The following is a 15,570-nucleotide window of genomic DNA, read 5'->3' as shown; positions in this document are numbered from 1 at the left end:
GGAGCCTATTCTTTCAGACCCCGAGTCATTCGGACGCCAGATCGAGATGGTACATCTCAATGGAGCTAGCACACATAAGATCATTGATAATCTTGTTCAGATGGTTTTTAAACTTTCTGAAGATGTACAGCTACTTCGGAAGGATAACGAATATTGGAAAAACCACTTGAGCAAACTAGCTTCCAGCGCACCTACGCCGGCAGCACCTGCAACGAAATCTTCCATCCAGGGGACAACCCCCTTAGTTCACAATGATCCTGCACACAAAGCCAAGGACGCGGTTCCTTGTTCTGCCTCTACTGTCGCTGACGCGGGATCCAAATCCTACAAGGACGTCCTGTCTGCTGGATTAAAACCTAAAGTCTCCAGTGTGGACACAGAAGGTTTTACAACAGTAAGTCATAAAAAGAAGCCATCTTCTGGGACGCCTTCGGCCAACACAATTAGACAACGCAGACAGCCGTTAGGGGTGAGAAACTCTGCTTCTGTACCCATTGTATCTAAAAGTGAAAGGTCTAAGGCCCTTTTTGTTTCACGATTTAGCCCCGAGGTCACGGCTGCTGACGTAGATAAGCCTTTAAAAGAGCAGTTAAGCCTCAAAAGGTTAGTCTGCAATAGGCTTAAAACTAAATTTAATTCTTATGCATCATTTCACATTTCGTTCGATGAAGAGGATTTTCCCCTTATAAATAACACCGGTGTATTGCCAAATGGGTGCCTGGTTGCTCCCTTTGACCCCTGATCTGGTGTACTCCCCTGGTGCACCTCTCATTTCGGTACCAACTACGGCTGACTCTGATACTGCAATGTGCCCTACAACGAAGCCGACCAGCACTTGTGAGGAGCTTGGGGGAAGCATCAATACCTCTTAATTATGTCAGGTAACTGTTGTGCCACCATTTCGGATCGTCTCACCACGTCTGGTTCTAAGCGTTTGGATTCTATTGATATCTATTATCAAAATGATAAGAGGTTTGCGTACTAAATGTACCAACTTTTATGATAATGTTTGTATTAATGATTTTAAAATTATATATATTGCCGAGACGTGCCTTAATGATTCGTTCTGTAATCGCAATCTGTTTCCTGATGACTATCTCGTTTTCCGCGCTGACAGAGGTGGTGGTGTTCTGACGGCAGTTCACCAATCTCTGGCTGGTTGTAAACGTAGGTATGATCTTGAATTTATCAGCGAATGTGTTTGGGTTGAAGTTCCTCTTCGTGATGGTTTCAACTTACTCGTTGGAAACCACTACTTTTCGCCTAACACCGATGTTAAAGTTATTGAAAATTATTTTAATTCTCTGGAAAAGAATTTAAACCCTCAAAATTTTCGGGTAGTTCTCTTAGGTGATTTTAATATTCCTGGCTTTGATTGGGCACATGGCTTCCCTCAAGCTAACTCATGTGATTTCTAATCACGATTTGGTTAAATCTGATGTTTTTCATCCTTCCCTGGTTGTTGATCTTAGAAATATATCTCTGTCTACCAATTCACAGCCCTCTCGATGTTCCCGTAATTACGCGCTTGTTGACTACCTACTGCTTTACAGGTATTTATCCTCTTACGATTGGTCCTGCGTTTACAATCTGTCCTCTGCGGACTCCGCCGCTGATCAGCTCAAGTCGGTGGTTACTGATGCTTTAAATTTAGCTATTCCAAATAAGCATTCAAGTAAGTCTAAATTTCCAATCTGGTTTTCCGGTACCTTAAAACATTACATTAATAAAAAGAATCATTATTTTCGTCGGTTCTAAAAGACCAACTCACATGAACATTACTCATACTTCGCGCACTTTCGTAAATTAGTTAAGGTTGCCATTAAGTCTGATAGGCGACGGTGGTTAAAATCTGTTGATGACAGTCTTAAAACTCGCCCTCGGCATTTTTGGAAATACGTTTCAAATTTCAAAAGAAACGATAACTCCTTTATTCAGCTAAAAATTGGTGATCAGTTTGTCACTGACCCCAAACACATTGCTGATGAATTTGCTACCCATTTTGAATCAATCTTTAACACTTCTTTCCGGTCCGTTAGTCCTACCGATATTGTTACTTCAGATTTCTTGCCCATCGCTCCTATCTCTCCTGCTGAAGTTAGCAAGGCGATCAATTGCCTCAGACCTTCAAAGTGTGTGGGGTTAGATGGAATTCCTTCGTTAGTAATTAAGGGTTGTTCTGATATTTTCACTCCCTTATTAACCTATATTTTTAATTTAAGTGTAACTAGTGCCACCTTTCCGTCCCTGTGGAAACAAACAGCTGTTGTTCCCGTGTTTAAAAAAGGAAACAGTTCCACTGTAGTAATTATAGACCCATCTCTATTCTTAATAACTTTTCTAAAATATTTGAATTTATTGTTTATGATCATTTGCAAAAAAAAATTTAAGTACAGATTAAGTCCCACACATCATCGTTTTCGTAAATTTAATTCCACAACAACCAATTTGGTTACTTACCTTAATTCCGTTTTACCTACAGTGACTACTCAAGGACAAACAGATTCAGTATACTTTGATCTTACTAAAGCTTTTGACTTAGTTCCTCATAATATTCTTCTTGGTAAACTTAGAAACTTTGGACTATCACCCAGTTATGTTGATTGGTTCAATAGTTATCTTTCTGACAGGCAATCCTTTGTTCGTGTCTCTGGAACTCTTTCGTATCCTTACACATTTTTAAACCCTGCCTGAATTGCATTTCTGTACCAGTGCCAAAATGTAATCTACACATTTGCATACAAGGTTTCTAATGCGTGTTTTAAATCAAAGGGTATTTCTGTGGGCTAAGACAAAAATTTTATTGAATAATACAAACACTTATTAACATCATCATCATTAATCATGCCCCAAGTTTTTACTTTCGCTCATATTGAAATTTTATTTCAATATTGGGAATTTTTAGCCAAAATTTCTGCCCATATTCAGTGGTTCTTTCTGGAATTCCATGTTTCCATAGGTAACCCTCCCCATGACTAACTAACTAGATGGCTTAGGGAACTCGAGAGTTCATCACCGAATTAACCAAAGCCCTCCACCGGTCCCTGTCCTGGGCCAACAAAATCCAGTCTCCTTCAACTCCTATCTCCCATAGATCCCGTCTGAGATTATCCTCCCATCTACGTCTAGGTCTCCCCAGCGGTCTCTTCCCTTCAGGCTTCCCAACCAATACCTGGTGCACAACTCTTGTCCCATCCATGCGCGCTACGTGCCCCGCCCATCTCATTCTTCTCGAATTAATCACCTTGACAATACTGGGGGAGGAGTGCACATTTTTAAGTTCGTCGTCTTCTCTCCTAGGCCCAAATATCCTCCTCAACACCCAGTTCTCAAACACCTGCAATCTGTGTTCCTCCCTCAGAGTGACAGACCATGTTTCGCACCTATACAAAACAACAGGCAAGATTATTGTTTTGTATACTTTAATTTTCGGGTTCTTAGAAATCAGACGGGAAGACAAAATATTTTGAACTGAGAAGTAGCAAGCATTTCTGGAATTTAGTCTCCTCCTGATTTCCTCATGAATATAATTTTGATTTGTTTTGTCACATTTTCAGAGTAGTTGTTAGCCACCCTAATATGAGAAATATGTTTTAAAACCTGAGTTATTATAATTAATTTATTGTTAATTGTTTTATTGCACATATATTTTAATACAGACGGTTTAAGGGCTTCGCAATAAAATAGTCGCATTATTAAAGTGGAATTTTCCAGTAAGAGCATTCATGCATGTTTGTATTTCTTATGTTTATCTTCTTCCTTGAATAACAGTTCAGATGTTTGTTATCTTGCAAGTTTTATAGCGGTCCAGTGTATTATCCGAGGACCATATCAATCAAAGAAAATTTACAAGTGCCGTATTGTTTTAGGCAACTGCGATTAGACAGTCCTAGTCGGTGAGCCGCGTCGTAAAAGTGGTGTTCTATTGGCTCATAGACATCAACTTCCTGCAGTGGAAGCCTGCAAACAAGAATAATATTTGCGTAATTTATTTAGAATTAGTCTTCAGGTTCATATCGTATATTAAATACATTTCTCCTTTTCATAATACATGAGGCGATCTCTAACCGGAGCTATTTGTTGCTACGCAACCACGTACAAATCACTCTGTTTAGTATGACACAATCGATCACTTAAATCGACTCAATAATAATCGATATTAACACGGCAGTTTTTTAATGCGTATTTGTTAGGTCCCCAATAATAACTGTATCATGCAGTGCTGTGATGTCATTTTTTAGAATTACAGGTTAATGAGTCAGAATAATTTCTTGTTATTGTTTATGTTGTTTATTAAAGGTAGTGGTAATTTCTTTCTTAACTGCATTCCATACACCTTTTGTTTCTTTACTATATCTCATTGCACGAGCCGGGATAGCTCAGTCAGTATAGTGACTAGCTACGGGCTGGACGACCGGGGTTCGATCCTCGACTGGGGCAGAGGATTTTTTTTTTCCTCTAGCCTCTGCGTCCAGACCGGCTCTGGGGCCCACCCAGCCTCCTCTACAATGGGTACCGGGGTCCTTTCCCGGGGGTAAAGCCGGCCGGGGCGTGATGCTGACCACTCATCCCAAACGCCTACATGGCGTGTAGTGGGACAAACTTTACTTTACTTTTACTATGTCCCATTGTATCTTTCCTTCTCACGCATTTCTTTATTATCTCCGTTGTTTCTACGTTTTCATCGCCACGTTAAAAATTCTTACAGAAGCTGCCTAATATTAGCAACAATTGTAAAACAGAACATTTTGCCATGAAACATCATTACTGAGGACTTCTGTGTGTCTCTGAGCTTCACTGAACATTATCAAAGCATTAGGCTCGATTTTAGATGATTTATCTTTAGCGATGGCGAAGAACACTTTGTGGGCATGTCCATGTCTGTCTGTCTATTAGAGGCTCCTTTTTTAATCTATTTTTGTCCGAAAAGGGATCCATAATTTTCATTTTTGTGCAACAATTATTTGGCATCACATTAGTATAAGAATGGTTTAAGACAAGAAATACCTTAAATCACATCAGTGCAACAACGGCCTAGGTGATGTATTGTGAAGAACGTCTTTGGAATGTCAGTGTTTTCAAAAGAGAACACCTTTCCAATCCTGTATCTAATACTAATACGTGATGTAAGAAATACTGAATTCTGCCGTTTAGATTAATTTATTTATAGAAAAATCTGGTCGAAGAACGGATACATTGGCGTCTCTTAAATGAATTAATATTCGTCTTTTCCTTTCTAAATTTTAAGGTTAGATTTTGTAAAAGAAAGCCATTTGCAAATAAATAAATAAATGTAGTTATTTCGTGGTATAGAAAGTAGCACATTTTGAAATTAAGGAAGTACTGTAGTGTCATTTTTATTTACGCGTCTGTTTATTTTCCGGTAAATACAGTTGTGCGGATTCGTTTCCCATGAATACTCACGTGAATAAGACTCTCATTATTTCCTCCCAGAGGTTTGCCCCAACTCTCAGTCTCTGAGCTGCTTCGCACAACGCTTTCTTGATGCAAGTACGACCGTCCACCCCCGCTCTGAAAAGAAAGGCCGTTATGAACTATACTCAGTAATACACAAGACGAAACATGATACTGAACATACACGTTCACCAAATTCCGGATTTGTTACCTGTAAACCGCTACGGTCAGCGCATTTGGTTCAGTTATTTTTAGAACGTGGCTGTTTATGAAGAATGTTAGCAAAAATTGCTGTTTTGGATACATAATAGCTTGAAAATATAAATAAAACAAGCTTCCAAAATTCAGGCAGTGAAAACTTCTCAGTTTAATGGTTGTCACTCACAGATTCACAAGAAATAATTTCTAATTTATTGATTGTTCTCATTGTAAATACCAGTTTACACAGAACAGCGTTCTAATATTTTAAATATCAAAATTACTTAAAAATCGTGTACTTAGAAAGAATTGGGCATGTGTAATGAATACAAATCTGGCCACTTCGGAAAATGGCATTCATTGAAGGATGGCATTGGGCACAGGTTATGAGAGTATGTAGTGGATTAGACTAGCTCATAATAGGGTCAGTGTGTGTGTGGCTGCTGTGAATATAAATTCTAAACCAAATGAAATCTCAGCTTTTCAGGAATGACCCAGCTTTTTGTACTGTAGTTATTTGACGTGTTATCTCCAGTAAAAGTGACTTGATACTCACGAGTCCATTGCTGTTTCCAGTCTCCGATACAGTTCCCGTCTTTGACGTCGCAGGATAAGCGGTGGTATAATCCTTTTTGTGTGAGGATTGCGAAGAGTGTGATTAGGCAGATCGAAAGCAACAGCCCAGTTCATTCCAGATGTAAATATATTTCCACCTGCCACAGTCCTTATTTTATTGCTAAATGCAAGCTGTTGGCAGAAATGTCACATAATTATAAGTTTGTCGCTTTTGACGTTAGGAGTCTATATAAAGAAATTGACGTGATATTCATGGTCTCTGAATTGAGTAACTTCCCAGTGGCTTTGTCTTATTCACTAAATTATTTTCCAATAGCAGATTTAGTTCGTGACATGAACTCAGGAAAGAGTCAGGGCTGTAGTCGACCCAGGGCGACTGAAGCAGGCGCTCCGATGTTCTTTTAAATGTCGGGGCATCGTCCTCGAACTGTGTAGCCTAAGGGCAAGGGTATGTGTGAGTCCCCTATTTAAAATATAATAGACAAAATGCATATCTAAAAGTTACAGAAAATTATATGGTATAATCCTGAGCGTATACAAAACTACTTGTTTTTTAAATATCCTTACTTTTATAAGCTTAAGGGCCCTGTATTATGATCCAGGCTCATTTCTTTCAAGGTTTCTTAGGCACTATTAATTTTAAGACTAAATCCTTGAGAATCCCCAATATATATATATATATATATATATATATATATATATATTGCTTAGGAGAGGCGCATCCAAAAACTAGTAAAGCATTGTCTTGACGAGAATCAAACTGTTTTATTCGGATTCAGTTCTCTATGTATAGACTTCGAAAATTAAGTTATAACCTACACTGGTCATAGCGTTTTATGGAAGAAATTTTAATTAGTTTTATATTTGTGTAACATGTTAAAAAGTTTTGAGTGTCTCGAGAAAATGAAGATAATTTAATGCTTTAAATTATTTGATTGCATTTAATGTCCCACATGGTGATTTTTTCGTTCCAACAAGTGGGATACTCAGTCTGTAATTTGTGCTGCAAGTCTATAGGAAAAAAAATGTAAGTAAATAATATACAGAGTGAGTCAGAAGTATGTTTAAAAACTTCGTGTGTGCGTTCCAGGATCAAAAATAAGAAAAAATGTTCCTATGATCATGGGGTCGCAAATGTTTCATTTTCTAAATAATAGCCAAAAATAAGTTTCAATGAATTGACTTAATATCAAAGTGAATCCAGCTTCCAGCAAAGACTTTCAATTAACGTTTGGGCAGGAATTGTTGGCGACTAGCTTATTGGTCCACACATGCTTCCATCGCGTCTAAGAGGACCTTCATATCGGCGATTCTTAAGAAGACACTTGCCACGTCTCCTTGAAGATGTACCACTGAATACAAGAAGACAATGTGGTTTATGCACGACAGAGCCCAGCACACTTCTCCCATCGCGTCACATGTCATCTCAATGAACAGCACCCTCAGCGATGGATTGGGCGTGGTGGCCCAGTAGCATGGCCACCGAGGTCACCGGACTTGATTCCATTGGACTTTTATCTGTGGGGTCACTTGAAGTCCGTCGTTTATGCAACACCCATAAACAATGATGACGACATTTTGGGAACGTGTGCAGAATGCATGCCAGATGATTCGGGGTAACCCTAGTGTGTACGAACGAATTCGTGAGTCTTGTGTACGTCGTGCTCGTGCATGTGTGGAGATTGGAGGAACAACCTTTGAGCATCTGTTATAAAGAAACATCCCCGTCCTTACACTTGGCAATAAATGCATGCCTTGAAACTTATTTTTGGCTATTATTTCGAAAATGAAACATTTGCGATCCCATGTTCATAGGAACATTTTTTCTTCTTTTTGATCCTGGAACACGCACACGAAGTTTGTAAATACACTTCTGACTCACCCTGTATAAAGAAAGATAGGTCTCTGATCAGCACACCAGATATGTATGTAACTTACCGAGAATGTGCTGCCTCGTGGAAAAATAACAAAACGCTTCCGACGGACCACCGTCGTCATATCGTTGTTACCACCGTAAGAAGTTTGGCAGGTTGTGTGGAAAAATATTACCGCGAAGATAATCATAAATAATAGTAGGTAATTATCCATAACAGCACTGTAACAAATGAAAGCACCACATGCTTGAATTTTTGTGAAGTGCAATCGAAACTGTACTGAACTCGGCAAAAAATAAATAAAATGATAAATAACGGCTTTTTTCTTATAGTATGTGGAACATGCAGTAACCACTGCGATTAAAAAAGTTAAAGTTGTTTTTATTCTCAAACGAAAATTCCATACTATGTTAGTGATACGTTTTAAGACATACCAAAGAAAGACTTGATGTCACACGATAGCAGGTGGAATGTCTGTTGGATGCGTGAAGGAAAGATTTGTTTATGGACATGTCGGTTTAAGGTCAAATGGGCGAGGGTCAGGTTGCTATAATATTTTAAATCTCTTCATATTGAACGACTTTCATATGAAAACCAGTAAACATAATTATCTTCTACAATTTTGTCTCTCTGTATAAAGTAAGATAAACTTCTGCAATTAATCTTCAACCTATAAATCAAATTTCAGTGTTCGAAACGCTATGCATGTTAAATAAGCCTCCAGTACAATTTCGAAGTAAAAAACTATATTCAAATATACTGACCTTTGCTGAAAAGAATGGTACATCATTCAGTGAACCATTTTAATACCACTTAATTCGTTCGTTTGTCGCTTATTTCAGCTGTAGCCTATGACACGTTCGACCACAATCTACTTATCGATAAAGGCACAGTTATGGCAACCATACTTTGTTTAATGCTGTATTCTTCTGGTAATACGGGAAACTTCCTTCGTCACATTACTGGTTGGGTTTCGTTTCAAACTCAAGACGTACTGTGGCTGGGTTGTTTTATTTCCCATTCAAAAATGCCGTGACAGTAGACAGTAGAAAGTCAATATTTGAACTCGACTTTAGTAATTACGTTCGAGAGGTACAGTATGATTTTTATACTGTGTAAACAGTGATGTTCTGTTAAGTAAATTTCACGTAACTGTTAACTTGTACTCGGCATTATAACGTGTATTACAGTTTCATAGCAAAGATATTTTCTTTTGCTGAATGCCGTCGTTAAATGTGGATAGTTTGTGTTCTCACATTCGGGAGACTCTTGGTTTCACTATAGGCTTTGACATCCGAAATCCTAACCATGTTATTTTTCAGCCCTTTCAGGAAGATGCTTGAACCGTGCCTCAAAATAAACCGTAGCCCTACATTTTAATATTCACCAAAATTCATCGCTTACAACCGTCCTTAAACGTTTAAAAAAGTATGCAAATGAAGACAGGTTAAGGGAAGGGTTGATATCTTATCATTATAAAAATACAAATCGCTCATGATGGTAAGAAAATTTTCGTCTTTCATAACTAAACATAGTTAAGCAGTGTGCTTAGAAGATATTTAATGTGTTGATATATCTGTACATTAACACAATATAACATTCTGTGTATAATTTAATTATAATGTATAGCATTAAAGGATAATTTATTTCAGTTTCCACACAGAACAGTTATTCATCTGAATGTATCGTCAATATAGACTAATGTTCTTATTGTAAGCCTGCGCACTATTTCCGTTATTTTACACACACACACACACGCGGTGTCCCACAACAGGATATACATAGCTTAACTACGTGCTCTTAGGATCATTGTGAGTCGAAAATTTCAAATAAACATGGGTGTTATCTGCAACGGTTATCCAAGGAAATGAGAACTAACTCCCTGGTAGCAGAACCGGCAGGTTCAACGCCGACAACACTAAAGCCCGCCACCGGCCACGATCCTGAGCCAACTCCATCCATTTGCCACACTCACAGCCCACCTCCCTGAGATCCGTCTTGATGTCATCCTCTCATCTCCTTCTTGGTCTTCTTATTGGTGTTTTCCAGAAGGATTCCCTACCAAAATCCTGTATGCACCCCTTGCCCCCCCCCTCATACGTGCTACATGTCCAGCCCATCGGAGCCTCATAGATTTCACTATCCTCACTATGAGAGGTGACCCGTACAATTCACTCAGCTCCTAGTTATGCAATATTCTGAATTCCCCACTTTTTTCAACCTTTCTAGGTCCAAATATCTTCCTGAGCACTTTGTTTTTAAAAATTTATAATCTACGTTTTTCCTTCAAGGTAAGAGACCATGTTTCACAACCATACAAGACAACCGGCAAAATTATTGTTGTATATATCTTGATATTTAGTGTTTTGGTTAGCAAACAAGATGATAACAGTTTTTAAATTTAATAAAAACAAGTGTTCCTCGAATGTATTTTACTCTTAATTTCATCAGACTTGAAGATTTTTCACTCATTACACCCATTTCATAGAACAGACCACGTAATAAAATGGTTTCTTCATCATATAGAGAGACTCAGTCTCCGCATACCGCATTTACTCACGTTTCTTGTAAAAAGAAATAAAAATCTAAATCGAGATCGACTTAAAATCCTTTTCCCCCAAATGTTATATCGTTTATGACTTTGAAGTCTCGCCTGCGTATGTATTAGCAGTTGCTTTTACACGGAAGCTAACCGAGCAAACAAGCAAGAAAATAAAGATGAGGTTGCAGAAATTAACAGTTCACAGACCTTTCGAATGAATTTGCACACAGAGTTAAAAAAAAATGTGCATTAAACAGTGAGCCCAAATAGATGGACAGTAACCCCGTTACTTGATCTGTAGTGTATACAAAAGAAGGTGTACGACCAGCTCTGTTTATTTGAACAACGTTTCGTGTTGTCCCGCACTTTCGCTAAACTAGTGCTCATCAACTACTGCAGGTATTTATCATTGTTTGGTCTCAATTCTTAGTGTAAGAGCAGACTATGAGTCAGATTATTTTACAATATATGGATCGAACAGAACACGTGTCTTCCAGCCTCTTCTTACCTAAATACGGAGGAAAATACGTCTTCGAAAAGAGATTAAGACTTTCAGAAACGCTTTCAGAAGACGGTGGATAAAGTTAAAGTATTAATATCAAACCGTCGCCAGAGACATTTAGAGAAGAACTTCTCTCATTGTGCATCTTGAATTTTTTTGTGTTTTCAAACAAGTCGAATCCAACCAGATGTTAAACGGTGTGTTGTCTCTCAATAACTTGTATTTGTAAAGGAACGCAACTCAAATAAGTATTTAAATATTAATCGGGTCTGTTTTAAGCGGGTATGATGGAATTTATTTCAGTATCGCAAAATAAATTGTTACCCTATTTGTATGGTAACACTAGTCAACACATAAAATGTTATGAAAACGAAACTAACCGATCTTGACTAATTTTAGGCTCATGAACACGAAAATCACATTAAAATTTGTCGACTGGCTCCTGATTTCGAATTATGGTTGGGGTCTCATATTAGAGAGTTATTCTACATTATTATCAGTTATAGTACCACCACGCTCTTATCACGTCACCCCTCTCTGCATTACGTGATAAGTTGTTCCCGCCGCAAACGCGTCTTCAACTTTTGTAGTACTCTCAGAGTCCGGTCAGGTAATGGGTGATTTGTTCTCAGTTAACGGTTCTCTGTGAGATTCCTACTTCTTGCGCAGTGTTTGTGTCGTGTAAGATTAATATGCCCCGTAATTGTGTGAATAGTCCGGATAACTTCTGTTACGTATGTGGAGAAGTCACATTTGCTTCGAGAAAGTGTACGTTAACTCAAGCCATAAAAAGGCTTACGAATTGTACTTTGGGTGTAAAGTAGGCGATCAGGACAAGAACTGGGCTCCACACATGCTGCACTACCTGTTCATCCAACTCAACGCGTGGGTGAACCATAAGGGACGTTGTGTGCCTTTCGCAGTGCCCATGTAATGGAGGGAGTTACTTCTGTATGGTGCCTCCTATTCGAAAAGGGACGACAATGATTATAAAGTGGTCAGTGACTTACCCAAATATACCATCTGCAATTCCCCCCGTCGCTCACGGTGAACCACTAGAAAGGTTTTCTGTAGAGTCTGATGAAGATGAAGACACTGATGATGTTCATGTTGAGCTTGATACACACGAAGAAGTACAGCAGCCGTCTACGTCAAGAGATCCACCATTTTGTACAACCCTCTATCCTTCTGAACCACAAAAGATCATAGAAAGTGAGCTTAATGACCTCATCAAGGATCTCGAACTGCCGAAGCTTTTGGCCTCGAGGCTACAACAGTGGAGTCTTCTAGATCAATCTGTGAAAGTGACAACATTTCGTACTCGAAATAAAAACTGTGATAAATTCTATCAAACAGAAGGTGAACTCACTGTTTGTAAGGATGTTGCTGGTCTAATGGCAGCAATGAACATGAGGTACGTTCCCGAAGAATGGCGATTATTTATAGACGCTTTTAAGGTGAGCCTTAAGGCTGTCTTATTACACAATGGAAATATTCTGCCTTCAATACATATTGCGTATACCGTCCACAAACAAGAAACATATGCAAAGATGGAGAACATCCTCTTAGGTGTACACTGCCAGAAGTATGAGTGGCAGATATGTGGTGATTTAAAGTTAATCGCCATTTTGATGGGACTACAAAACGGCTACACCAAGTATTGTTGTTTTCTCTGCGAGTGGGATAGCCGTGCCCAGGATATGCACTACAAGAAGAGGAGTTGGCCTCAACGAGAAATCATTACTTATTTGTAGTTTAATAATATCTTAAATTACGATTATCCGACCGTTCTTCAGTCCCGTTTATTTCGGATAATCGGAAATCTAGTTTACTGGGGAATTAATGATATGTTATGCAACGAATTTAATTTTGTATCGTATCTGTCCAATGAAGCTCCGATTTTACGTGAAGTTCTAATCGTTTTTTATATGCATTGTTATTAATAATAAATTGGTTCTCAACATCATAAAAAGATAAGGATCTACAATTGTTATTTTAAACTTTATTCTGTGAGAGGAATACTAAATGAAATAGTGATGAATAATGTATGATTATGCAGTGTGATTAGTTTCGCAACAATAACTTTGTAGGCTTGTCTCCAATAAATGGACATCGAAACCAATTATGTATCCGTGCAGGGCCTTAAAAGTCTTAAAGGAGGCTTGAAGAACACGCTCACTTCACGTTTGTTTTCACGTGAAACTGTTCTTGAGTCTCCCTATTCTGAAGACAGTGCCGGTTCAAGTCAGAGGAATTTGCCTGACACTTACTTCCAAAGATCGCTGAGTAATTTTGTGGCCTCTGAACTTCCTACTTCTGCAATCTGTTTACCGAGAATTGAGCCATTATTTCTCAGAACGCATTAGATGATACGCATTTCCATATATGGGTACCACCGTATAGTCGTTGACTAATACTGGTATTTACACGTAGAAATGGAAGGACATAGTTTAATAATCTTGTTTATCGTATGAAGTTATGTCACTAGAGAGCAAAATGAACAAATAGCTGCCGGCCACTAACTAGTGTTCATTAACACAAATTACACTGCGTGCAAGAACAAAAAGACTTTTATCATTGTGCCGGGGTTTTGTCGGAAGCTCGCTATAAAAACGCGACAAATTCAAAGAAGGCAGCTGTTTTCATATGTATGCTGTGCGTCTGCCATGCTTTTAAAGAGAAAGATCCATCTAGTCTCGATGCCTGAAGTGATAAAATTGTCCTTGAATTTTATTTCCGTCAGACGACGTGTCAACTCGACGTTCTCCAAGAGAATCGCGTTCCCCTGGAGCAGGGACTGACCCTTTGGGGGGAGTAGAGCCAGTCTGTTTGGAAGGGAGTGTTACGGAGTCCGCCGCCAGCACTTCAGGACAAGCGAAGTTAATCTTGCAGCCCGTGGGGGCAGCTTGCCGCTCGGTCCGTCTTCCTGTGCCGGACACGGTGGGGGTGTGTTTCTCCGCGGCTTGAGCCTTTACGACGCGGCCACCTCGAACAACGTGGTTCCAGCCAGGGCCCAAGTTCTCCTGCTCGGGAGAAGGCTTAGCTGTCTCCGATCTGGGCGCTGGCAGGCGCGTGGAGACGCCGTCTTTCGGCCGCTCTCTCTGCCGCCTTTGCCTCCTTCCACTTACTGCAACCTGGTAGTTGGCAGTATGACCTCTGAAACGTTGGTAAACATCGACCAGACTACACAGCGCAACAACCCAGAAGACAGAAATCTTCATACTAATCGCCCTGATGATGGAGGCAGTATGACCTCCGAAACGTTGGTTAACATCTACCAGACTACACAGCGCAACAACCCCGAAGACAGAAATCTTCATACTCATCGCCCTGATGACGGAGGCAGTATGACCTCTGAAACGTTGGTAAACATCGACCAGACTACACAGCGCAACAACGCAGAAGACAGAAATCTTCATACTCATCGCCCTGATGATGGAGGCAGTATGACCTCCGAAACGTTGGTTAACATCGAACAAACTACACAGCACAACAACCCAGAAGACAGAAATCTTCATACTCATCGCCCTGATGACGGAGGCAGTATGACCTCTGAAACGTTGGTTAACATCGACCAAACTACACAGCACAACAACCCAGAAGACAGAAATCTTCATACTCATCGGCCTGATGATGGAGGCAGTATGACCTCCGAAACGTTGGTTAACATCGAACAAACTACACAGCACAACAACCCAGAAGACAGAAATCTTCATGCTCATCACCCTGATGATGGAGGCAGTATGACCTCTGAAAGGTTGGTAAACATCGACCAAACTACACAGCACAACAACCCAGAAGACAGAAATCTTCATACTCATCGGCCTGATGATGGAGGCAGTATGACCTCCGAAACGTTGGTTAACATCGAACAAACTACACAGCACAACAACCCAGAAGACAGAAATCTTCATGCTCATCACCCTGATGATGGAGGCAGTATGACCTCTGAAAGGTTGGTAAACATCGACCAAACTACACAGCGCAACAACCCAGAAGACAGAAATCTTCATACTCACCGCTGTGAAAACCTCAAATCCTTCATGATTCTAACTACATACGGAAGAGCCCTTCTTTATACTCTAATATTCAGTCCGCTGGTAAAGAAACCAAAAGTTAATTATCTTTTTTACAAGAGCTCTGAAGCCCGCTGTAACATTTCATAACATACTGGCTTTTACTGTGAAGGGTTGTAAACCAACGCCGAAAGTTCCGAGCTGCCCTCGACTACTTATTCAATATATTCGCAGCTACTCCCCATATTTGGAGGCCGTCTCCTCGATCTTCAACCTGATGTCGCTCCGTTTAAAGTTGTCTCTGGTGCTTAGTAAGTACGATGCCATGGAGACGTCTCGTCATGTCAGTAGAATATGGAGATGAGTGGTCACCGTCTCGTCCCATACTCTTTACCACTGAGTAAAGACTGTTCATTACCCACTGGATAGAAAATGGGACAGTCCTAG

At 39.6% G+C, this 15,570-nt stretch overlaps 1 protein-coding gene across 2 annotated transcripts; it reads right to left on the bottom strand.

Moving 5' to 3' along the window:
• Positions 1-3,546: 3,546 nt before the first annotated feature.
• On the bottom strand, positions 3,547-12,178 carry LOC110836760 (uncharacterized). Of its 2 annotated transcripts, none has more exons than XM_022078321.2 (5): positions 12,118-12,178; positions 8,128-8,284; positions 6,170-6,360; positions 5,425-5,532; positions 3,547-3,960 (listed from the first exon to the last, which is right to left on the bottom strand). In XM_022078321.2, exons 2-5 carry the CDS (start codon positions 8,275-8,277, stop codon positions 3,816-3,818), a joined length of 594 nt encoding a protein of 197 aa, XP_021934013.1. In that variant the 5' UTR covers positions 8,278-8,284; positions 12,118-12,178; the 3' UTR covers positions 3,547-3,815. The 2 variants fall into 2 exon arrangements, with proteins under 2 accessions (XP_021934013.1, XP_021934011.1); XM_022078319.2 differs by lacking the exon at positions 12,118-12,178 and adding an exon at positions 8,828-9,217.
• Positions 12,179-15,570: the final 3,392 nt, after the last annotated feature.

This window comes from Zootermopsis nevadensis, unplaced genomic scaffold (genome assembly GCF_977971745.1).
Source record: "Zootermopsis nevadensis isolate Lab colony 2312 unplaced genomic scaffold, Znev_1.0 Znev_ptg000061l, whole genome shotgun sequence".
Taxonomy (NCBI): domain Eukaryota; kingdom Metazoa; phylum Arthropoda; class Insecta; order Blattodea; family Termopsidae; genus Zootermopsis; species Zootermopsis nevadensis.
This window is presented reverse-complemented; position numbering and strand designations above follow the sequence as displayed.

Bases quoted from the DNA above. Each gene is read 5' to 3' on its own strand.
- LOC110836760 (XM_022078319.2), bottom strand. From the start codon at position 8,853: ATGATGTACCATTCTTTTCAGCAAAG. The intron at 8,285-8,827 runs GTCAGTATATTT...CATTTGTTACAG, and splicing joins TACCATTCTTTTCAGCAAAG to TGCTGTTATGGATAATTACC. The intron at 5,533-6,169 runs GTGAGTATCAAG...CTTTCTTTTCAG, and splicing joins CTGGAAACAGCAATGGACTC to AGCGGGGGTGGACGGTCGTA.